The sequence below is a fragment of the Pongo pygmaeus genome, chromosome 11 (assembly GCF_028885625.2).
Source record: "Pongo pygmaeus isolate AG05252 chromosome 11, NHGRI_mPonPyg2-v2.0_pri, whole genome shotgun sequence".
In the NCBI taxonomy this organism is placed as follows: Eukaryota; Metazoa; Chordata; class Mammalia; order Primates; family Hominidae; genus Pongo; species Pongo pygmaeus.
The window spans coordinates 34,351,800-34,377,458 of NC_072384.2; the positions used below are offsets into that span (position 1 = coordinate 34,351,800).

Genomic DNA, 25,659 nt, shown 5'->3' on the forward strand with positions numbered 1-25,659 from the left:
TCACTAGGTCAGAAGATCGAAACCATCCTGGCTAACACGATGAAACCCCATCTCTACTAAAAATACAAAAAATTAGCCGGGCGTGGTGGCGGGCGCCTGTGGTCCCGGCTACTCGGGAGGCTGAGGCAGGAGAAGGGTGTGAACCCGGGAAGCGGAGCTTGCAGTGAGCCAAGATCGCGCCACTGCACTCCAGCCTGGGTGACAGAGCAAGACTCCGTCTCAAAAAAAAAAAAAAAAAAAAAAAATGAAGTGTTTGTTGAACACCATGTTGCTCTTCCCAGAAACCAGGTAACTAGTATGATTTTATTTCAGGACAATCAACTGAGCAAGTTCTTGCAGGGTCAGGGGCAGAGGGTAGAAGTGGTATTACAGCACCTAGTTCAGTGCCTTCCAATCAATAAATAGAGGGTGAATGAAAAGAAACCCAATAGTTAAAGTGTAAGCTAATTGGTACTAACTACAAATAGGGGTTGAATGAAAACAAACCCAACATGCTTCAGGTTTTTTAATACAATCTTATCCACATGAGTTTACAGTCTTGTCCTACCACCTTGGCTTCTGTTCCCTTTCTGTATTCATTACAGGAAATTTTCAAGTTTTATTAAACCAGCTAGGGCGGAGTTTTATTAACCAGCTGAGGGCGGACTAAAGACTTCCAGACCCGGGCGAAGAAGCAGCACTCCTACTTACCAGGGCAAGACTCATGAACAGGGGGCGGGGGCTCCGGGGGCGGGGACGCGCCCCGATCTCTTCCGCTCTTCTTCCCGGCAGCCTTAGCGCCCGGCCCGGAGCTGCTCAAGATGGCTGCCGACAATGAGGTGATTTCTTTGCTCCTTACTTAATCCTTGTCACTATCTAAATTCGTTCCTCCATGTCTTCGCCTTGGGGCTTAATTTCTTTTTCTCTCATTCCCCTTCCCGCAGCCCGAATCCGAGGTATTTGAGATCACGGACTTCACCACTGCCTCGGAATGGGAAAGGTGAGTGAATCGCATTTTTGGTTACCAGCTCCCATGGGCCCTGGCGTCCCCTAGCCGCTTCCCTGACCCCAGACACACCACAAGTGACGCCACTTGTGCGGGAACGGTAATACCTTGGGTCCTGGGTCTCCTCACCCTGTCTTCTTTGGTCAACCGCAAGCCTCTTCTGCGTCTCGCGTCTGGCAAGACCCGGCCCGCCCCCGTCAGCCAATCCTTGGGGCTCAGGCTCTCAGAAAGTTTTGTTTTCTCTCCTGTCAGACCGCTTCCCTTAGACTTTGGTTTTCTGGTTACCCACTCGCAAGAACAATTTCCGAGACTGCAACAACCGTTCCGGTTTTCATTACCGTTTAACTCATTATCGTAAGCAGTAAACTTGGCAGGTGCGTCCCGCACCTCATCCCGTGTACGTTGGTATACCCTTTTCAGGAGGAAGTCTTTCTTCAGAGTATTGGTGGTTGGCCATCTGTCACACTCCCACCATCTCCATGCTGTCTTTAATTTTTTTATTTTTATTTATTTTTGGAGACAGAGTCTCAGTCTGTCCGCCCAGGCTGGAGTGCAATGGCGAGGTCATAGCTCACTGCGGCCTCGAACTCCTAGGCTCAAGTGAAGCTCCCGCTTTAGCCTCTGGAGGAGCTGGGACCACAGGCACGCGCTATCACGCCCAACTGATTTTTTAAAGATCTCACTGTGTTGTCCAGGCTAGTCTTGAACTCCTGGGCTCAAGCCTCGGCCGCCCAAAGTGCTGAGATGACAGGCGTGAGCCTCCGCCCATCCTGTATTTTAGAGTAACCTTTTAAAAAAGTCTGTATATGGTTTTGGAATGCTTTGATTCAAGTTGTTACATTAAGGTGGGTACTGTGCCCAGGCTTCCTGTGCCTGTCAAACTCAGATGAACAGCTGTCTGGGTGAAACTGTTCTATTAGTGAAATTAGTTGAAAGCCAAGTTTGTGGAGGAGTGATAGCTTAGATCGAGAAGGTTTCTGTTAAGTGTCACAGAAACCCTTCAGTTTTCTGGGTGAAGTCAGTGTTTACGCTGTTACAACATTTTATAATCTTTCTGGTTGAGAGAGGAAATTTGTGGATGTCGTGTCATTAGGTGGCACAGGAAAATATAAAAGGTCCTTGTTGGAATAATAGTTAGACCTGTGGTACCCTTCATAAAAGTGTCAGTAAGACAACCACACTGGCAAGACTTCATTGAGTAGGTACTGGGTGTCCAGAGCTATATACAAAGGGAAAAGCAGAAACTTGACCCATATATTTTTAAAAAACAACAAACAGCAAATAGTTAAAAAGTAAGCCAATTGGTACTACTTATAAAAATAATAATTAAAATAATTATTATTTAAATAGGGGTGATATTGTGGACTACAATAGTTGGAGATATTTTCATAGAAAAGATAGGAAATGAGCTGGGCCTTGAAAGTGGGAAGTGGTTGGTTAAACATGAGAATGGACTGACATGGGTAGAGACATGGGTGAGAATGAATCTTTGAAGGGACTGAATGAAGATATATCTTCACTAGAGTGAAGACTGTCTATTGAAGGGAAATAAATAAGGTTAACGAGGAAGACGGGATTGGGTTATGGACATCTTCCCAAACTAAATACAGGAATCCAGATTCAGTATTCCTATGACCAGTGATCCTCATACTTTAATGTACATCAGCGTCGTAGATTGCTGGGCCCCATCCTCAGAGTTTCTGATTCTGTAGGTCTGAGGTGGGACTGAAAATTTTGCTTCTGTAACACGGTCTCAGGTAATTCAGATGCTGCTGGTCAGGAGACCACACTTAGAAAGAACCACTGCTTAAGACAGTAGTGAGAGACCCTTGGTTTTAGAGTGGCCAGGTGATATGATGAGAGTGGTTTTAGGACATGATGTAGAATAATGGTGGGAGACTTAACTTGATTCATAATTAGGATGGTGATTTGTGGACTGGAATAGAAAGGGAACCTAGAAGGGAGGATTGTAACATATTTCAGAGAAGATTTAGGTAATAAGCTTGATGATACGTTAAGAGTGGGAAAAATCAAATGTGAACTGTAGTTTTTTGCCTGTAAGAATGAATATAAGGAAGTATCAAAGTGAGAAGATTTGAACCTGTTGATTTTGAAATAATTTGATGTCTTGAAGGTAGTTAGAAAAATGTAATTCAAATCTTGCAGGGTGGGGTAGGGAAACATCAGAGTTTTGAATGGAAAAATGACCACTTTCCCCTGTTAAAATTATCCTGAAATGGAATATTAAGTCCTTTAGCTTTGCATATGGAAATAATTATTAACAGTTATAAGAACTATTGCAAAGTATAAAATTTGGTTTTTGGCTTTTACACTGTAGAGTGCATTTTACAATTCATGAGAAAAAATGTTAAGACTTTGAAGTCTCAAACCTTGAGTTTAATTTTAAATGAAAGATCTTGTGAGTACAATATGTTATGAACTGTATAGATAATTTATTGAGAGAACTGTATAGAAGCCCATAACTCTTTTTATCATTTGTTCATTGACAGAATATTTATTGAATCCCCATATGTCAAGCACAGTGCACATTACAGATTTAGGGATGTGGTGGTTAGTAAAACAGGTACAGTTTCTGCTCTTACTAAATGTGCAGTCTAGTGCATTACAGACAGAAATCAAGTAATACAAGTCTGTAATTATGAGTTTATGTAAGAGCTAGAAAGGGAAAGAAACCTGGTCTTATAAGAGCCTATAACAGACGGACCTAACATAGAATAAGGAATCAGGAAATGACCCTTCATTTCCTGAGAGCTTTTAAGGAAAAAATTACTTAGTTTTTCTAGTCAAATCTCAATACTTGTAGGATAAAGTCCTTCATTATTCATACAATAAGTATTTTAAGACATTCCCGGCTGGGCATAGTGGCTCATGCCTGTAATCCCAGCACTTAGAGAGGCTGAGGCAGGCAGATCACTTGAGCTCAGGAGTTCAAGAGGAGCTGGGGCAGCATGGTGAAACCTTGTCTCTACTAAAAATACAAAAGCTAGCTGGGTGTGGTGATGTGCACCTGTAGTCCCAGCTAGTCAGGAGGCTGAGATGGGAGGATTGCTTGAGTCCTGGAGAACAAAACTGCAGTGAGCCGTGATTACACCACTGCATTCCAGCCTGGGTGACAGAGTTGAGACCCTGTCTCAAAAAAAAAAAAAAAAAAAAAGACATTTCTTCTTTTACTGTAAAAACTATATTTTAAATAGTTTTAACTATAACAGTAATACCTTATAGTAGAATAAAAAATAAAAATCACCTGTAAATTTAACACCAGGAAATAACTGCTGTTAATTTTTTGACATATTTCCTTCTAACGTGTGTTAAAAACTTTTTTGGATCAAATATTTATATTTCTTTTTCTTTTTTATTTTATTTTATTTTTTTTGAGACAGAGTCTCACTCTGTTGCTCAGGCTGGGGTGCAGTGGTGCAGTCTTGGCTCACTGCACCCTCTGCCACCTGGGTTCAACCAGTTCTCCTGCATCAGCTTCCTGAGTAGCTGGGATTACAGGTGCCTGCCACCACGCCTGGCTAATTTTTGTTGTATTTTTAGTAGAGACGGGTTTCACCATCTTGGACAAACTGGTCTTGAACTCCTGACCTCGTGATCCACCCGCCTCAGCCTCCCAAAGTGCTGGGATTACAGGCGTGAGCCGCTGTGCCTGGCCTTTGTATATTTTCTTTTGATTGACATGATTTTTATTGGGTGCATATTAGTCCTCTGAGTGGATGAATATACCATTAATTTACAAGTATTTCCTGCAGTTGGGCATTAAGGTAACTTCCAGTTTTTTTACCTTCGTAAATGTAGTATACATTTCATGCAAATTTTTGCTTGCCTATGGATATATTTAAATTTTTTCTTTTTGGTAAACTTGTAAACTTGTTTCTAGAGCACTCATTTTCAAACCTAGTAATTGTCATTTGACTGACCTCCCCCATGAATTAGTGTATGAATTGATACTGCATTTAATTTTAAAGAGGAATTAGTAAGAAGCCTCAGATGAATCATAGATTTATTATTACTATCTTAAAACATAATTATTAGTTCATATTAGTTCATAATGTCACTGAAGGAAAAAATCTGTTGCCTTTTCGTACAGTTTGACTAGAATTAACTCTAGTACTCTAGCAGTACTTCCAGGTGTTTAGAGAGCAATGTTGCTGTTAGATTGCATCATACTTAGCTTATATAAGAAGTCAACTTCTTAGAGTAATAACAATTCTTCGGAAAGTGTCTTTGACTGAGACTTTACAGTTTTTATTTACTGATGTTGAGCATGTTGCTAGTCAAAATTCAGTTCTCTTTTTAATAGGCCTTCTTGATCATTGGATTTAAAGATTGGTGACTAGTTTTAAGACCTGTCACTTATCCTTCAAGTTGACATATTTACTTGCAATTTCTTGTCAGCTGTCCATTAAAACTTGTTTTAGTTTCATGAGCCAAGTTCCCAAATAATATTTTCTTTTTTTTGTTGGGAGGAGGGGTAGATCAGGGAATTCCTAATATATTTAAAAGAAAAGTTTATTTAAATGGGTCAGTTATTGTGGGTAGGAGAGAGATTATTGGTTTCATAATTTTATTTATTTATTTATTTTTGAGATGGAATCTCGCTCTGTTGCCCAGGCTGGCGTGCAGTGGCGCGATCTCTGCTCACTGCAACATCTGTTTCTATGTGATTTTCGTGCCTCAGCCTCCTGTGTAGCTGGGATTACAGATGTGTGCCACCACACCGGGCTAATTTTTTTTGTATTTGTGCTGGGCTGGTCTTGAACTCCCAACCTCAGGGTTGGGAATTCAAAGGGCTGGAATTACAGGCATGAGCCACTGCACCCAGCCCATAATTATCTTTAATAGTATCATTTTAGTCTGTCAGTTTTTATTTGTGCCCCAAATTTGTTTTATTCGTTTTATTAGAGATTCATTAATTCTTAATTTACATTTTGTAGAAGGCAGAATGCTTTTGTTGGGTAAGCAATAGATATAAATGAATCAAAACCTAAGAATTCTTGAATGAAAGAAGATTATTTCTCTTACCCCGTATCCATAAATTAAGCTAGCAATTCTAAATGTACTGAGTCCTCTTTGGTCAAATTGTTAAAATATAAAAAATACCTTTTTAAAGAAATTATATAATAATAGGAAAAAATGTGTGCTGTTGTATTTAGAAGCTTTCTGCCTACTTCCTAGGTTTATTTCCAAAGTTGAAGAAGTCTTGAATGACTGGAAACTGATTGGAAACTCTTTGGGAAAGCCACTTGAAAAGGTCAGATCTATTTGCTGGTGTCTCTAAATGACTATTTACTTTGAAACCTCTATTTTCCAGCCCTTTGCTGCATTTGGCACATTTGAATTACATGTTTTTTAAAGTTATGTATAATCTATAAACATCAAATGGCATTTGGAAGAATTTGGATTTAAATCTGTGGCAAATGATATGTGTAAGACATTTGTGAAATGTTTAATAAAGTTATATATATGTGTGTGTATATATATATATAATGTTATTCTTTGTGAGTCATTCTTTGTGAGTGAAGTTTGCTTCTCTTTTGCCTTTTCCCTTGGAATGTTAAAACATGTTTTTAAAAGTTTTTTATTTGGTCAGAGAAACATTGCAGTGACCAGCTTCTTTGGTAGTGTATTTTGCTTACTAATGAGGAAAATTCTGGTACTTACCATTGACTTACTGTAGTTAACAACTATTTCACTCAGTTTTTGTATTTTATAATATCACTAATAACATCCCCCTTCCCTTTTAAACTTTTTAACTTATGGATGTTTTAAGGATTTTATTTAAGAATGAAAAAATTACTCTTTGAAATTGAGGTAGAAATCAAATTCTAATCTAAAGCATTGGTAATTTTATTCAGAAACCACACCCCAAATGTTTACTGAAGAATGTACTCTGAGAACAAACCTGGATTCACTGTGAAGGGATCTAATAATTTGATTTTAAGTTTATGTAGATGCTTAGTTTGTTAGATAAATTCTTTTGAAATAAAACTTATGGTTGGTTTTATTACAACTCAATATTACTAACTCAGTGATAACTTATTAACTCAGTAATTATTAATTCAATAGTAATTTAATTATAATTTACCCTGTGTTAGGAACTTTGAGTTCTCAATATTTGCTAGGGTTTTTCAGCTCTTTGATGGTGATACTATCAAAAAAGAGACTGTCAAAATGCATTAGGAAGCCAGGCAACATAGTGAGACCCTGTCTCTTAAGGAAAAAAAAATCTCCTTATTTATATCAATATGAACAGAAAAAGTAAGACCACATATAAAAAATACATCATTCAAAGACTCTTGGCAATATATACATTGATTTACTACACTACATGTGTCAATAAAGAAAATGTGACGCTTTCAAACACGGGTCATTCTACTCCACTTGAAACAAATACATAACAATTGATATAGATGCCAATAAGATTAAGGGCAAAATAAGCTGGATATAGCTAGAATAGGAAATGATTTACACTACTAAGAAGAGAGCTAAACCGGGTACTTACGAGCTCTGATATTTTTTCATTCTTTGATTTACATGTATTTACTGAGTACCTGCTATGTGCCTGATATGAAGACATTATGAACAAGATAAGATCAGTGTTGCCATTGAACATAAATTCTGGTGAGGGTGATCAGTAAAGAAACACTAAAATTTTATTTTATTATTTTTTAAATTGATATATGATAGGTGTACATATTTTGGGGTACATGTGATAATTTGATACATGCATACAATCAAATCAGGGTACTTGGGAACCCTTAAATATTTATCTTTATGCTACGAACGTACAAGTTACTCTCTTAGCTATTTTGAAATGTACAGTCAATTAGCGTTAACTAAAGTCACTCTAAGGGTTAAAGTTTTAGATGCTAAATTCAGTTTTGGGATTTAAGTGGGCAGTCATTTAAAGTAGGTAGCACACTGCCAGGCATGTAGTAGAGGCTAATGAAGTGGTAGCTCCAGTCTGTTTCTCCCTACTAGATAGTAGTACATAAATAAGATACAGAAAATATGGGCAGATTTCAAGGTGAGCTGTAACTATGATGAATATGAAGAAAGTGTAGAGGACAGGGATTGTTTGGTGTAGAAAACAAAGTTTAGAGACTTCCTTTGAAGATTTTAATTTGTATGAAGGACAGTGATTATTAATTTTCTTCCTCCACTGAGGGGGAATTAAGGGAAATTATTTTATTAAAAACCGTTATTATGGAAAATTTCAAACATATATGAAGTAAACAGAATAGTATAATGAACTCCCATGTACCCATCACTTAATGTCAACAATTAATACTTTGCCATTTCTTGTTTGAGTGGTACCTCTGTTTACTCCCCTACCTCCACTAGATTTTTTTAATAGTTTTTTTTGGGTAAGATTTATATACATTGTAATGGACAAAACTTAACTGCTTGGTTTTTTTTTTTTTTTTTTTTTTGAGACCAAGTCTCGCTCTGTCGCCCAGGCTGAAGTGCAGTGACGTGATCTCAGCTCACCACAACCTCTGCCTCCCGGGTTCAAGAGATTCTCCTGCCTCAGCCTCCCAAGTAGCTGCGACTACAGTCACCCGCCACCATGCCTGGCTAATTTTTTGTATTTTTTAGTACAGACGGGGTTTCACCGTGTTAGCTAGGATGGTCTCGATCTGCTGACCTTGTGATCTGCCCACCTCAGCCTCCCAAAGTGCTGGAATTACAGGTGTGAGCCACCGCGCCTGGCCAACTGCTTGATTTTGACAAATGTTCAGATGGGTATAACTTATACTCCTATCAAGATAGAGGTCATCTCTGTTACCCCAGGAAGATCCTTAGTGACCCTTTCTAGTTAATTCCCATGCCCTCCAGTCATCTGCTATTATTATTATTTGAGACAGAGTCTTGCTCTGTCGCCCAGGCTAGAGTGTATTGGTGTGATCTTGGCTCATTGCAACCTCTGCCTCCCGGGTTCAAGCAATTCACATATCTTAGCCTCCCAAGAAGCTGAGACTACAGGCATATGCCACCTTGCCTGGCTATTTTTGTGTTTCTAGTATTTTGTATTTTCACCATGTTGGCCAGGCTGGTCTCCAATTCCTGGCCTAAAGCAATCTGCTTGCCTGGGCCTCCCAAAGTGCTGGGATTACAAGTGTGAACCACCGGGCCCAGCCTTTTTTTTTTTTTTTTTTTTTTAAATAAACATAAATTACTGTCACCTGCTCCAGAATTTTACATTTAGGTGACCATAAATGTCCCTGACATACTTTACTCACCATAATGTTTTTGAGATTCATCTAGGTTGTTGTACATACCAGAATTTCATTTGTCTTTATTGCTGTGTAGTAAGTGGTCTGTTTGATGAATATACATGGTTTCTTTCACTTGTCCACATACGTACTATTAGGAATAAAGCAGAACATTATTGTATGAGGCCTTTTGTGGACATATGTTTTTATTTCTCTTGAGTAAATACCTAGGATTGGAATCACTGGGTAATAGGATAGGTGTAACTTTATAAGAAACAACTAGAGCTTTTTGTACTGTTTTACCTGCCCACCATCAATACATGGGAGGTTGTGTTGCTCTACATTCTCACCAACAATCAGTTGTTTGCAGTCTTGTATATTTTAGTCATCTTAATGGGTATGTAGTTTGTGCTTTTAATTTATATTTCTCATTTTGGTTTTAGTCTGTATTTCTGTGATGATATTAATTTTGACCACTTTGAATTTTCATGCGCTTATTAGCCATTTGTTTATCTTCCTTTGTGAAATGTCTTTTCAAGTTCTTTATCCATTTTAAAAGTTGGATTTTGTTTTTATTGAGTTGTAGGAGTTCTTTTAGTGTTTTTTTTTTTTTTTGTATATATATATTCTGCTTTTAAGTCTTTTCTCAGTAGTTTTGCTAGGTTGTGAAGATGTTTTTAATGCATTTTTCTAGAGGCTTTACCAATTTATCATTTAACTTTTGTTAAGGTCTATGATTTATTTTGAGCTACTATATAGAGGGAAGTAGGAATCAAGTTTCTTCTTCCTTTTTTTTTTGTGTATGGATATCCTGTTGTTCTAAAACCTCCTTTGGAAAACACTTTTTCCATTGAGTTGCTTTGTCACCTTTATTGAGTAGTTGACCTAAGTGGTCTACTTCTGGAGTCTGTATTCTGTTTCATTAATCTATTTGACTATCCTTATGTCAATACCATATTGTCTTTTTTTTTTTTTTTTTTTTGAGACAGAGTCTCACTCTGTCACCCAGGCTGGAGTGCTTGATCTTGGCTCACTGCAGCCTCCTGCCATCATGTTGGCCAGGCTGGTCTTGAACTCTCGACCTCAGCTGATCCGCCCGCCTTGGCTTCCCAAAGTGCTGGGATTACAGGCATGAGGCACTGCGCCTGTCGTATATTGTCTTGATTACTGTAGTTTCGGGTTTCCCAACCTTGGCACTGTTGACATTTTGGGCCACATTGTTGTGAGGCTGTCTTATGCATTGTCAAATATTTAATGGTATCTTTGGTTTCTACCTGCTAGATGCCAGTAACATGTTTCCAGTTGTGACAACCAAAATTGTATCCAGATATTGCCAAATGCCCGCTGAGGGGCAAAATTGGCCCCAGCTGAGAACCATTGAATGGCTTTTTAGTAAATTCTGATGTTAATGTAAATTCTCCATCTTTGTTGTTTTCCCAAGATTTTAGATCTTTTGTGTTTCAATTATGAATTTTAGAATAGGCTTGCTAATTACTATAAAAAGGAGTATGATTATGCTGAGACTGTAATTGGGGTTGTGTTGAATTTGTAATTCACTTTGGAGACATTTTAACAGTCGTGAAAGTTCTAGTCATGAGCATGGCACATCTCTCCATTTATTTAGATCATCTTTAATTTTCCTCAGCAACGTTTTGTAGTTTTGATAGAGGTCTTGTATATCCTTTGTTAAATTTATTACTAAGGATTTTATGTTGTATGATGCAAAAATAAATGGAATTGTTTTTTAGTTTTGTTTTCCAGTTGTTCATTGCTAGTACACAGATACACAGTAAAATTTTGTATGTTAACTTTGATGTCATAACACCTGGCTAAACGCACTTATTAATCGTAATCATGTAATTCTTCTGCATTTTTCTACATTAATAATTATGTTGCACACAAATAGGGACAGTTTTACTTTCTTTCCAATTTTTATACCTTTATTACTGTTATTGTACTATCGCAGACCTTCAGTGACATGTTGAGTAGAACTGCTGCAAGTAGACATCCTTGCCCTCTTTAAATGTGAGGTGGGGGGAAATGTTCAATGCTTCAAAACTTAACTGTAGATTTTTTAATAGGTGTCCGTAAGACTGAGTAAATTATTTTCTTAGTTTGCTGAAAGTTTTTTGTTTTTATTGTAAATGAGTAGTCAAGTTAGTAAAATCTTACTTAGCATCTATTGAGATAATCATATGGTTTTTCTTTTTTATTTTCTGAATATGGTAAATTATGTTGACTAAAACAATTTTTTTGTTGTAAAATGTAAGATTTACCATTTTAACAATTTTTAAGTGTAAAATTTAGTGGCATTTAGTGCTTTCACATTATTGTGCAATCATTACTACCATCCACATCCAGAACTTTTTTCATCAGCTCAAACTGAAACTACCGATTAAACAAGAACTCTTTCCCCAACCTCAGTCCCCTGGTAACCACTCTTCTACTTTCTGTCCATGAATTTGACCATCCTAGGTACCTGATATAAATGGAATCATACAGTATTTGTTTCTTTATGTGTGTGTCTGGCTTATTTCACATAGCATAATGTCTTCAAGGTTCATCCAGGGTTATTAGCACATGTCAGGATTTTCTTTGTTTTTAATGCTGAATATTAACATTGTATGTATATATCACATTTTGTTTATCTGTTCATTCATCTGTTGATGGACACTTGGGTCGCTTCTACCTTTTAGCTATTATAAATAATGCTGCTATGAACATGAATGTACAAATATCTGTCAGGTTCCTGCTTTCAGTTCTTTCAGGTTTATACCCAGAAGTGGAATTGCTGAATTACTTGATGGTGCTATTTTTAACTTTCTGGGGAACTGCCATACTTTTGGCTGGCTACAAATTTTGTTTTTGTTTTCCTGAAAGATTTTGCCGTATTTTTGAAGGATAGTTTTGCTGAAGAGTGCTGGCTTGATCCTTATTTTTTTCCACTTCTATAAAGATGTAGTTCCATTGTCTTCTGTTCTCTGTAGTTTCTAAGGAGTAGGTAGATATATTCTTATTTTTGTTTGACTTTGTTGTTTTTCTCTGGCTGCTTTTGAGATTTTTTTTTATTTAAAAAAATTTTATTTGCGCCATCTGACTGTGATGTGCACAGATATGTTTTCTTTGTATTTTTGCTGCATAGGGTTTATATTGATATTGGATAAATTTTTGTTTTTCACCACATTGGGGGCGTGTTAGGTCATTATATCTTCAAAATTTTTTTGCCCCATTCTCTACTCTTTTTCTGTGACTTAAGCTATACTTAACATTTGACTTGTTGATCCTGACCCACAGGTAGGTCTCTGAGGTTCTGCTGTTAGTCTTTTTTCTCTCTGTTCCTTAGGTGGGATAATTTTTCTTGATTTCGAGTTCATTTATTCTTTCTTCTTTTGTTTCCAACTTGCTGTTAAGCCTACCTGCTGTATTTTTCAATTCAGTTATTGTACTTTTTATGTTTAGAATTTTCATTTGATTCTTATGAAAAACTTCCAATTCTCTGAGATTACTTATCTCTAAGTTTGTTTGAAAATAGTTTCTTTAGTCCTTGAGTGTATTTATTATAGCTAGTCTAATGCCAGTTGCATGACTAGGGCTTTTTGGGGTTGGTTTCTGTTGACTATGTTGTTTTTTTTTTGAGTATAGATCACATTTTCCTGTTTTGTTTTGTTTTTTTTTTTGGTATGTGTATCCAGTAATTTTAAAGTTTCATGCTTACATTATGAAATGTAGAGATGAAATGTAGTCTACATTTTATTTATAATGTAAGCATAAATTTTCATTCATAAAATTTGTAACATTTGTGTTCCTCTGAAGAGTATTTTTTTTTTTTTTGGTTCTAGCGAGTGGTTTGCTTGGCTAGATTAAAACTGCATTCTCTTTTCAGTGATGGCAGCAGCTGAAATCTTTTCTTTCCAGCTTTTTCTTTGTCATTGTACCCTAGAATCTCCTCTGCACATGCATGGTTTACCAGATAGCCAAGGTTTAGGACAGTTTATATATAAATTTGGGGGACTTACCCCCTTTTGGCTTCTTCCCTTCCAGAATTTACACCTCAATGTTAGAACTGTCCTGTCAACCTCAAACTTTGTCCGGTGTCACCTAAATTCAGTAAAGCTATATCTTTCTGCTTCCCAAGTTGTACACAGATTAGAGCCCCCTTAGATCAGCAATTCTCAGTGTGTGATCTGAGGACCGTTGTCTGTCTCTGAGAGCTTTGCAAGGGGTGATCAGGGTCCCTGCCTTTTCCAGTTAGGTACGTGTGTACTTGAGGCCAAATTTTCTTCATATACTTCAACTAGAACAATGAATTGCAGTGATTCATTGCAGAAGCAGATATGAGAATACAGTTAACTTTTTAAAAACTATACATTAAACAGATTTGCAAAAAGGTAGAACAGGGTTACAGGGTTACTCTTCTCATTAATATTTTTGTTCCAGAAAATGTCATTAGAATTTATATGTTAAAATATTAAAAGTTCATCATTATTTGTAATGAATTAATACATTACAATTTTTTCCTTTTCAATTTTTTTGTGTTTTCATGTCAGATGGTAATGTACCAATGTTGTGACAATGTTTGAGGGAGGCATATCTCATATGTATGCGTGAAAACGTAAAACGTCACGCTTTCAAACTATGAAAGGATCTCTTAAAATTTCTAAAATGGGATCTTCACTAATTTTTTTTTTTTTTTTTTTTTTTTTTTTGAGATGGAATCTCACTCTATCACCAGGCTGGAGTGCAGTTGTGCGTTCTCGGCTCACTGCAACCTTCGCCTCCCAGGTTCAAGTGATTCTCCTGCCTCAGCCTCCTGAGTAGCTGGGACTACAGGTGTGCACCACCATGCCCAGCTAATTTTTTTTTTTGTATTTTTAGTAGAGACGAGGTTTCACCATGTTGGCCAGAATGGTCTCAATCTCTTGACCTTGTGATCTGCCTGCCTCAGCCTCCCAAAGTGCTGGGATTAGAGGCATGAGCTACTGCACCCAGCCAGTAATTTTTAAGAGTGTAAGGGTGTCTGAGTCCAGAAAGTTTGAGAATTGCTCTTAGACAAAAAGGTATAAACAAGTGCCTGTTGTCAGATACACTTTCTTTTTTTCATGGGTAAACTCTTTCCAGCTTCTGCCTGCATTTGGTCTCTCTCCAGAGCACAAAAATGGTGTTTTTGTCCAGATTTTATAGGAAAGTTTATCTGACCAAGCTGCTTCGCCATTACCAGAACCCGAAGTGCTGGGAAATGATTGTAAAAGGGAAGGAAATGGCAATTATTGAGCATCAGCTGTGGTATTGGTATCATGCACTATAGTTGGGACTGTGTCTGTTAACTTAATCCTTAAACAGATTTCAACAGTTAGTTATAACCCCATTTTATGGAGAAGAAATAAGGCTTTGAGTTCATGTGGTACTGTAATTTTCCCAGTGTCATTTTGCCAGTAGTTTTGGTATAAGTGGGATTAAACTTAGGTCTTGCCTTCAAAACCCATGTTGTTTCTATTTTACTCTGTCCTTTTTGGTTTCAGAAATTTAAGTGTGTGTAAAATTACTTCCAGTGAGTATTAACATAGGTTTCTAAGGCAGATTTTGGGATTCTGTTGTCTGGGGCTTTATAAAATAGATAAAAATCTTGGTGGTATGAGTATGATCCTTGAAGGCAAGGGAGGTAAAGAAATGACCTTTTAAGTTCCTTTTAGCCTTGTAATTTTATGATTCTATTTAGCTAGCAAAAATTTTAAGTACTTTTAATGAAGTGTTAAGTTTAGGTATGTCATGATCCAGTAATATAACTGTTTAGTCAGTGACTGACTCGTATCTCCCTGAAAAATTCATGGAAGAAGAATTAGCTTGAGAGTATTAATAGAATAATAATGACTACAATAATGTTGAAATGAGTTCACATTTTTCATACCCACTCAGTAGATGGGAATGACACTTCAGTACTTAAAGTTCATATGGCAAATTTAAAATGAATTTGAATTATAAATTTTCTCAATTAGAAACTTCCCAAACTAAGTTATAACAATAAGTCAAATTTGGGACTTATATAAACTTTATATAAACAGTTTAGATTCCTTTATTTGCATTATCTCAGAACATTTAGGTGTTTTATGGAGTATTAAAGTGGGGAAGTATGAGTTTTATCAAAGCTGAAGTTTTTGGAAACTATAGAAGGTTGAGGATCAGTCACTGATGGGAATGCAGTGTTTTTGAAATGAAGTAAATAAAAACAGAAGCAACATTGAGCTACTCAGAACCTTGTTTGGAATGGGACATGTAAGATAAGGTTTGTAGTTTGTTTTTTTTCCTCTTCATTTTTATTTTTCCTTTAAATCGTAACCATAGTGTCTATAGCTTCTTTGGATATTATGTAGAAGAAAAAAAATTGGTGTTTTGTTATATCTCCGATTCATTCAAATTGGAAGTTTTGGGAATCTTGCTGTTATTGTTGTCAACATTTTTATTGTAGTATGAAAATGGCAGGAGATATCTTTAAGAGGCAGAATAGCACACATAGGTGATGAAGAGTATGCACTTTAAAGTGGTACAGCTTGTGTTGGAATCCTAGTTCTGTTGCTTATTTGCTTTGTGGCATTGTGCTGTCTCAGTTACTGTTAGTCATTATTTATTGTTTTTGCCTTTCTGTCTTAATTGCTGTTATTATTTTTGAGAGAGGGTCTTGCTGTTACCCACGCTAGAGTGCGGTGGCACAATCTTGGCTTACTGGATGGAGCCTCAACCTCCTGGGCTCAGGTTATCCTTCTACCTCAGCCTCATAAGTAGCTGGGACTACAGGTACATGCCACTATGCCCAGCTAATTGGTTAAATAATTTTTTTTTCTGTAGAAATAAGGTCTCACTATGTTGCCCAGGCTAGTCTTGAATTCCTGGGCTCAAGTGATTCTCCCGCCTCAGCCTCCCAAAATGCTAGGATTACAGGTGTGATCCACTGAGCCTGGCCTCTCTTACAGGTATTTACTAGAGTCATTAAAATGATATTTGCTTAAGTAGAGTAGAATATAAACATAGAATTATTTAACACTCTATTGCAATAAAAACGATTCATTGTTTCTTAGAGCACCTATCAGTTAAAAGCATAGCACCTAGCTGGGGGAAAGCTTTATGTAATATATTCTGGCTGAAAAAGCTCAAGTTCAATTCTGAGATAGATAAGAATTAAGTATTTCTGTAGACATTTTTAGTTCTATTATTTCCTAATTCTTTTATATATTTTTAATGATTTGCTTGCCATTTAGTTATAGCACAATAACTAAATTTGTGATGAGTGAAATTTTCAATATGCATTATGAATTTCACTTTGAACTTAAATTTGGTTTAAGATATATGCCACTAAAGGAAGTAGACTATAAAAATCTTTCTTAAAAAAAAAAAAGAGGCTGGGTGCTGTGGCTCACACCTGTAATCCCATCACTTTGGGAGGCTGAGGTGGGCAGATCACCTGAGTTCAGGAGGTCAAGACCAGCCTGGCCAATATGGTGAAACCCTGTCTCTACTAAAAATACAAAAATTAGCCAGGTGTGGTGGCAGGCACCTGTAATCCCAACTACTTGGGAGACTGAGGCAGGAGAATCGTTTGAACCGGGGAGGCGGAGGTTGCAGTGAGCTGAGATCGCGCCACTGTACTCCTGCCTCGGTGACAGAGTGAGACTCCATCTCAAAAAAAAAAAAAAAATCCATGCTTATTTTAGACACTGTTTGATGTAATGAAATTTCTCTGTAATTCTAAACAACAAACATCAATCTGCTATGAGAGTTTTTCATAAATTAATACTCATTTTCATTACACGACGTGCTAACTTAAATTTTACCACTTGGCTGGGTAGGGATCACATTTTGTTATAACAAATGCAACAAAAAAAGATTTTTCAGAAAAAATAAATTAACAAAGCCATAATCATTTATGGGGGATTTTGGCAGTTACAACTCTATTGCTGTGACTCTTAACCTTTTTTATGGTCTGGCATACAGAGGGTGTAATTTGGTATCATTAGCAATAACAGTTAATTTGATAATTCATTTATTACATACACAACACATTGCCTGGTATATGCTTAGTACACGTTTGTTGATTGACTCCCCGGAATACACGATTAACCCCTTGAACTTGTCATGTTCCCTTTGTATAAGATATGCAGTGTAAACAGACCACATTTACTTGCCGGGAATTTTGTTAAAATATGGTGATGGTGGCATTTTTAAAAGCATTATACAGAAAATGGAAAGTCTTCTGGATGGTCTTCTACCTTTTAAAATCACTGTGTAGTTTAATTTTTCTGCATTTAGTTTTATAATTGACCATTTTCTGTACTTTTTTTTCTTTATTTAGTCATTTTTCCCTTTAGGTTTTTGATTTAGTGATTTGATTTTTCCTTCTAATGAATTTCATATAAATTGGCAAGTTTTATGGATGAGTCATTTTCTAAAACTTTGTAAAAATGGTTGTTGAGAATTTCAATTGCATTTTTCCGTAGAACAGATGTGTTTAAGATATGTTTACAGGGTAGCAAATAAAATATTAATTTTTTCTACTTTTGGGGCCATGTCATAAAAGATTCTTCATTATCTCGACTACTTCTTTTTGTTCTTTTGTTTTATTCATTTTTTTCATTTATTTGTAGAGAGCCTACTGTGCAGTAGGAATTATCCCCCTCACTTCCTGTTTATTAAAACAACCTTCTCCCCCTGCCCTCCCTCACCTCCAGATTATTAAACCCTTTCCCCTTTACTCCACAGTCATGTTATCTCAGCTGTCATTCTTTCTGTGCCTCCCTCCAGGAAAGGAAAAAACTTTTTATCTGAGGAATGGGAGCTTCTTTAAATTATCTATCAGAGAGAGTCATTTAAAATGTAACAGCAGTCTCACCTCTCCTGAGCTAAATAATTACCTTGAAGCCATTTGCCATGTGGGTTGTTAATTGATGCCAAATAGCCATAAAATGCCATACGATGGGTATTATAATTCATACCCTGTAGTTCAACAATGTATAGCCAATCACTAATCAGTGTTATCTCTGTAAACCAATGAGAATTCCTGTCAAACAACTTCGTATCAGCCCACTCCTTGTTTCCTTCAAAAACCTGTTTGTAACAGAGGCAGGCAGACAGACAGAACGCTCCCCAAGGCAACTTGGAAATGTGTCCCGGGCTGCAGTCCTCAACTTTGGCCCAAATAAAGTCCCTCTGTTAATTTTGCCTCAGCTTCTTCTTTTAGGTCAACATGTGTAACTAATGACTTGGAGCTATTCAGGCAGTTAGAGTTCAACCAGTTTAAAAGCCACATAGCTCATCGTGGATAGAAGGACTTTACCATGGTATACAATGGGTGTTCTTTCTGTCTTTAGTTTTTTAAGTAGAGATAGGGTCTTGCAATGTTGTCCAGACTGGTCTCAAACTCCTGGCCTATAAAAGGAATTATTATTTTTATTTATTTATTTTTTTTGAGACAGAGTCTAGCTCTGTCACCCAGGCTGGAGTGCAGTGGTGCAATCTTGGCTCACTGCAACCTCTGCCTCCCAGGTTCAAGCAATTCTCTTGCCTCAGTCTCCCGAGTGTCTAGGATTACAGGCACCCACCATCACGCCCGTCCAATTTTGTATTTTTAGTAGAGATGGGGTTTCTCCATGTTGGTCAGGCTGGTCTCGAACTCATGACCTTGTGATCCACCCAAAGTGCTGGGATTACAAGCGTGAGTCACCACGCCCGGCCTGTAAAGGGAATTCTTAATCCAGAGTCTTGGGTCTCTTTAAATTGTATGCATTCTTAATTTTGAATGTGAATATGCACAATTTTCTTGGGAGATGGTCCACAGCTTTCGTCAGATACTCAAAGGAGCCCATGACCCCAAAAAGGTTAAATAAAAGCTAACGTTTAAAAATATTTTGGTATATATTCATTATTTTAAAAATTAATGTATTTCATGTTAACAGAATATATATACAAAGGCTTACTTGAACATGTACTTTTGGGACAGCTTGTATGATAGAGACTACAGGTTTGTGTGGAAGCCACAGTTTACTCACATACAGGACTGGTGGTTTTTAAGTTGGTGAAATTTGTCCTTGATACCCTTCTACCATCTTACCCTTTTTCATAATCCTAGTATCCTGGCCTTGAGGCCCAGAGCCTCATTTTACTGGCCCTTAAATGCTCCAAAATTACCCACTTTTTTCCTTTGTTTCCAGTCTCTACCCCCTAACTTCATCCCCTGTCCAAAATATTATGCTAATCCTGATCAGTGGAAAGCAGTTTTATTAATTTATTTAAAATATTTGAATGGATGATAATTATTTGATGTTACAAAAATAGTTTGGTTTCATATTTTACTAAAATAGTCACAGAAACTTCTTTTAGGCTCCTATCTTTGAATTCCTTTCTGTTGTGGGTACGACTGGCTGGGGCTGGTTTTGCAGGTAGTAAAATAATTTACCAAGACAGTTGTAGGTTAAAAAAAAAAAAAAAAGAATTATTAGAGAAAGTATGAAGATACAAAGATATGTTGCAAGGGTGCAAGTGCAGCACAACAGAAAAGGGGCTGTCTGCAAAGAGGAAGGAGCTGGAGGGGGCTAAATGCAGGATGAGGTTATGTTCCTGGGGCTACATGCTCCCCTTCCTTGTTGTTGTTTACCTATCAGGACTCCACATTGCCCCCACAACAGAACAACAATGACAAGTCTTTGACATTGAGGGTAGAGGTCTCATCTCCCAACCACTTCCTGCTAACCATGGGTATGGCAATGGCCCTGCAGATGGCTGTTGGTCTGTCAGGAGACTCTGTGGGTCATTGTCCTGGATTGTGGGACTTAGGATATTGTATTGAATCTTTCTTTCTTTCTTTCTTTTTGAGATGAGTCTCGCTTTGTCACCCAGGCTGGAATCTAGTAGTGTGATCTTGGCCCATTGCAACCTCCATCTTCAGGGTTCAAGCAGTTCTCATGCCTCAGCTTCCCAAGTAGCTGCGACCACAGGTGCGCACCACCATGCCTGGCTACCTTGTTGTATTAGTAGAGATGGGGTTTCACCGTGTTGACCAGGCTGGTCTCAAACTCCTGACCTCAAGTGATCCTCCTACCTCAGCCTCCCAAAGTGCTGGGATTATAGGCATGAGCCACAGTGCCCAGCCATATATTGGATCTTGTTGGAGGAAGGGACTTATCAGAGAGGGGGAGCATGTTAAGACATAACTAGCATTCAACTGAATCCAGGGAAGATTCATAAAAGTAGCAGGCATCATTGGGGAGAGACTTATATCCCATTTGCAGTATCATTTGTAGGTGAAACTGTAGAATTCTAGAAGATAAAGTTTTGTTTTTTAAGCCAGTTATCAAAAAGGCAAAAAACCTTTTGCAGTGTGACTTTTTGTCCTTATTGAAAGCCCATTTGGGTAACCTGGAAGTTAAACTTGATGAAAAAGTGTTTGAATTTAATTAGACACAACATAGGGAACCAGTTTTAGAGAGACTATTATGCTTTAATTACATACAATATTCTTTTTATAAATTTCCTGTCATGATTTTCTCATGACTTACATAGACCATCTATTATATGCTTGGACCTTTTGGCTTGTCCTGAACATCCCTTATTTTTAAACAACGAGTTATTTTACTTTAGGACGAGAAATTACCATACAAGATCCTTTCTCATATAAAATATCTTTTTTTATAACCTTCCTTACCAAAAATACCTCTTTACCATTATAACCTCTAATTAGGCAGAAATTATTTTTCTTCTGTTAGTAAGTTATGGTTTGTATTACATGTTGCTGTGTGAGCCTGTGAAGGGGAGCAGATAGGGAAGTTGTCTACATACTGTAGAAGTTATCCCCCTTCAAGAGATTGCCCAGTTAGATTTCCTGCTAGGGTCTGTCTGAATAAGTGTGGGCTGTTTTTAAGCCCAGGGGTAGGACTATCTAGGTTGAAGTTATTGGTTAAAGATTTAGGTAGCTTTCCTGGGAGAAATAGGGCTATTAGAGGGAAAGATGAATTCAGAGGTTGGGCACATATTAAGCAGACACCCATCTTGGAAAGTATATTTTTGCCCCAAAGGGGTGTGGAATATTTAGACATTGCCCAGGACTGGTGAGAGAATGGTAATTGGTCCCTTAAGTAATATAAAGCGGTGTGATTTTTTTCTTTTGGACAGAGAGAGGGAGTGCATTTGCCCCAATTACCCAGCAGGATTTGGAAGAGTGTTGCTCATCAGGGAAGGAGATTAGTACAGAATAGGCAGCTCTTGAACCCAAAAGGGAAATTTATAATTTCATTTGCATCCTACAGAGTTGCCCTTGCCTTTGTTTTGTTGATGCCAATGTCTGATTTGGAAGCCAGGTAGAGCAGAGAGACCCCTCAGCTCAAGGCCATCAGTGGTTGGGATTATCCTGGGGGCCCTTTGGCCTTTAGGCAGTCCCATTTTTAATGACTGAGCATGTGACAGAGGGGCAAGTTGTAAAGGGTTCTTTCCCATGTATCTCATTGGGGCAGTTTGCCTTCTAGTGGCCTGGCCTTCTGCACCGGTGGCAGTTACCTGGAGGAGTGTCCTTAGGACAACCTGGAGGAGGCTGGGGGCTTATAAAGCAGCCAGCACTTGAGCCTCACTTGTGTTCCTGTGTTTTTCTTTCTCTTTAGCCCTGTCCTCCTCATTCTACTCTCAGTTATAAAAGACAGAGGAGGTTAATTTGAGGATTTCTTGCATAGCAGCCATGCTAAAAGAAAATTAGACATTTCTTTTTGAGAGTCTGAGGGTTAAATTTATCCCAGTGCTGTAAAATGCAACCCAGGGGTGAGTCTGAGGGAATTGAGGGGCTTCGTCCTATGATGAGACTGTAAAAAACGTCTGTTGGAGACTCAAACTGCAATTTCTCCCAGGGCATCCCACCAAGGGATAAGGGATCCACTCACATCTGCTGAGGGACTTCTCGATGCACTTTCCAAAGGGGCATTCCACCTATTGGAAAGGATCTCTTGGCACTAGGGCCTTACACTGGATGAACACTAGGTGAAAGACCCCAGGTTAGTCTAGGTACGAATTGCGCTGGGTGCTCAATCCAGGTAGGAGGGGAAAGGGTTGAGGGAAGACTCACTGTCTTGGTGCTGTTTGGGATTACCTGGTTTAAGATGTCTGGAGCAGGAGGGTTGGCTGCCTTACGTGGGAGAATTTAGAGTGAGAAAGAGGGGGGTCTGACTTCCCCAAAAGGTGTATAGGTTCGCCCTGGTCAAGTTTCTGCCTGTCAGTTATGCCAGACGTAGGGATTGGGGACTTTCGACCAGAAAGGATAGGAGAGAGCCTTCCTCCCTTCTGGGCAAGGCAGCCAAACCTGTTCAGTCCCTAGCCTTCAGGCTACACCAGGGAGTGGCCCTGGCCAGTTGTCATTCATTGCCAGAGGAATATTAGAGTTTGTCTGCCAGAAGACTGAAAATGAAAGCAAACTTTGAACTCTTACCCGGTTGGGTGGTGGGTCAGACATCTTTTTACTGGCCCTGGCCAGGAACCTTCAGTTGTCTCCGGGCTTGGATACTGTCCACCAAGAGGTTGGAGTTGGAGGAGAGGAAAGGGAGACAGTAAGAGAGAGGTCCCCAAGCAGTCCCCAAACACTACCCAGGTGGGCCACCAAAATGTTGCAGGTGCCACTGGTTGGGGCCAGTGTCACGGGCAGTAAAGGATTTACCAAGATAGTTGTAGGTAAAGACAGGCAGATTTAGAGAAAGTACGTAGATGTATTTAGAGGAAGTATGTATTAGAAAAAGTACGAAGATACAATACTGGCAGCACAGCAGAGAAGGGGCTGTCTACTAAGAGGCAGGAGCTGGAGGGAAGTTTTATAGGGTCATGCCAAAGGGGCCATGTACGGGCGAGGTATTTGGGAACAGAATGTTGTGTCAGCAGGTTGTTTGTGATTAGTTGTCTCTTGAAACAGTTGTTCTCCCCCACCTGGGACCCCTTCCTTGTTGCTTACTAATCGGGACTCCACACTTTGCATCATTCAGTCCTCAAGTTTTTAACGTTTAAAAAAAAATGCTTCTGGAATTTCAGTAAAATGTAAGAAAAGTAAACACTTTAAAATTATATGGGGAAATATTTTGGGGCAAGGTATCTGTCTAAGGGCCTAGAAGGCTGTCCTGTGGAGCCAGTCCCCATTGTTTCCCTTGTTCTTTCTTTTCTACTTTTTGAGTAACAAATTCTTTCATTAAAAAATTTTAGAGACCTTTAATTACAAAAATAATGTAACCACACCAAATGATACATATGTATAAAAAGGTGATAGTCCCTCATCACTTCTCCATTCATCTACTTTTCAGAACAACTTTTAACAGTTCCATGTGTGCACATTATACCTTGAAAAAAAGATCAATAACTTTTTATTACAGTTACCTTTTTTTAAAAACTGTATTTTGGCATGTTTGCAAGATAGGACATAAACATCTATTGTTACTTTAATTCTTGCATTGTAGTCTGTTGTATGATTATCATAATGTGTTTATACATATTCCTATTGAAGGATATTTGCTTTCCAGTTTTTGCAGTTAAGGTACTGTGGTGGTAAGCATTGTTCTACATACTCTTGCATATTTGCCTTTTTTTTTTTTTTTTTTTTGGCATATTTGCCTTTTTTGGGAGGGGTCACTATTTCCTTCATATGGGGGTTTTCCTCAAATATCTGACGATCTCTGTCTACTCATTTGAGAGTGAGGAACTAAAATTTGTGGGAGTCATAGGATCAAAAACTTTTTTATTTCGTTGTGTGGTCACAGAGTGTCAGTCTCTGTAGGCATTTTCATTTGAGCCCACCAATCTCCTCCTTGTGAATAGTCTTGCATATTTGTATGAATATTTCTGTAACAGATTTCTTTTTTTTTTTTTTTTTTTTTGAGACGGGGTCTCACTCTGTCGCCAGGCTGTAGTGCAGTGGTGCAATCTCAGCTCACTGCAGCCTCCGCCTCCTGTGTTCAAGTGATTCTCCTGCCTCAGCCTCCCGAGTAGCTGGGATTACAGGCATATGCCACCACTCCTGGCTAATTTTTTGTATTTTTAGTAGAGACAGGGTTTCACAATGTTAGCCAGGATGTCTCGATCTCCTGACCTGCTGATCCACCCGCCTCAGCCTCCCAAAGTGCTGGGATTACAGGCGTGAGCCACCGTGCCTGGCCTTCTGTAACAGATTTCTAAAAGTGGAATTACTCGGTCAAAGAGGACATGATTCTTATTTTTGATAAATACAGCCATGTTTTCTGCCAAAATAGTTGACTGCATTTATACTTTTTCCACGTATGGTATATGAAAGCACCCATATCCTCACTCTGTCCACACTGTTTATTTTCATTATATTTTTTCTAATATAACAGACTAAAACTATCTCATTTTTATTTATATTTTCCTGAGCACTCATGAGATTGAGCATTCGTTTGTGTTTATTAGATATTAGAATTTCCTTTTTGATGGCATGTTAGATATGCTGACCAGTTTTCTACTGTCTCATTGGATTGCACAAGGGCTTTTATATTTTTATGAATGCTGACTCTGTGGGTTGCAGATATTTTCCCCTCATGTGTCATTTTTCTTTAAATGTCTTATGCTTCACAAGAGTTTATATATATTTTTACTGTGGCAAAGTACATCATATAAAATTTACCATTTTTAAATGTATAGTTCAGTGGCATTAAATATATTCACATTGTTGTGCAATCATTACCATCATCCATATCTAGAACTTTTTTATCATCCCAAACTCTACCCATTAAACAATAACAACCTCACATAAGTGGCATCATACAGTATTTGTCCTTTTGTGTCCGACATGTTTCACTTAACATGAAACATGAAGTAATATCTTCAGGGTTCATTCATGTAGTAACGTGTCAGAATTTCATTCCTTTTAAAGGCTGAATAATATTCCATTGTATGTATATACCACATTTTAAAATCCATTCATTGGCCAAGCACAGTGGCTCATGCCTGTAATCCCAGCACTTTGGGAGGCCAGGGCGGGTGGATCACCTGAGGTCAGGAGTTTGAGACCAGCCTGGCCAACATGACGAAACCACATCTCTACTAAAAATACAAAAATTAGCCAGGCATGGTGGCTCACGCCTGTGGTCCCAGCTACTCGGGAGGCTGAGACAGGAGAATCGCTTGAACCTGGGAGGTGGAGGTTGCAGTGAGATGAGATCGAGCCACTGCACTCCAGCCTGGGCGACAGAGCAAGACTCCATCTCAACAACAACAACAAGAACAACAACAACAACAACAACAACGAATCCATTCATTCGTCTGTCATCTGTTGCTTCTGTAGACTATTGTGAATAATGCTATTGTGAACATGTGTTTTACAAGTTCCTGTTCTACTTGCTTTCAGTTCCTTTGTGTAGGCTGGGCATGGTGGCTCATGCCTGTAATCCCAGTATTTTGGGAGGCCCAGCCAGGAAGATC

The 25,659-nt window shown here is 38.2% G+C and overlaps 1 protein-coding gene and 1 non-coding gene across 9 annotated transcripts in view; one reads left to right on the forward strand and one right to left on the reverse strand.

Annotated features, from left to right (window-relative positions):
* The first annotated feature begins 584 nt into the window (after positions 1-584).
* RAB3GAP1 (RAB3 GTPase activating protein catalytic subunit 1) overlaps positions 585-25,659 on the forward strand; it is a 171,336-nt gene continuing 146,261 nt past the window's right edge. For all 8 annotated transcript variants that reach the window (XR_010122793.1, XR_010122792.1, XR_008501040.2 and 5 more), the window contains exons 1-3: positions 585-818; positions 924-979; positions 6,185-6,260. Coding sequence is in view for 5 of the 8 variants with exons in the window: in XM_054477876.2 (XP_054333851.1) it covers positions 801-818; positions 924-979; positions 6,185-6,260 (150 nt within the window). In the remaining 3 variants the exon portion in view is untranslated. The remainder of the gene's footprint in view (positions 819-923; positions 980-6,184; positions 6,261-25,659) is intronic.
* Positions 13,767-13,870, reverse strand: LOC129032306 (small nucleolar RNA U13). Its single transcript, XR_008501313.1, has one exon. It is a non-coding gene; the product is annotated as a small nucleolar RNA U13 (small nucleolar RNA).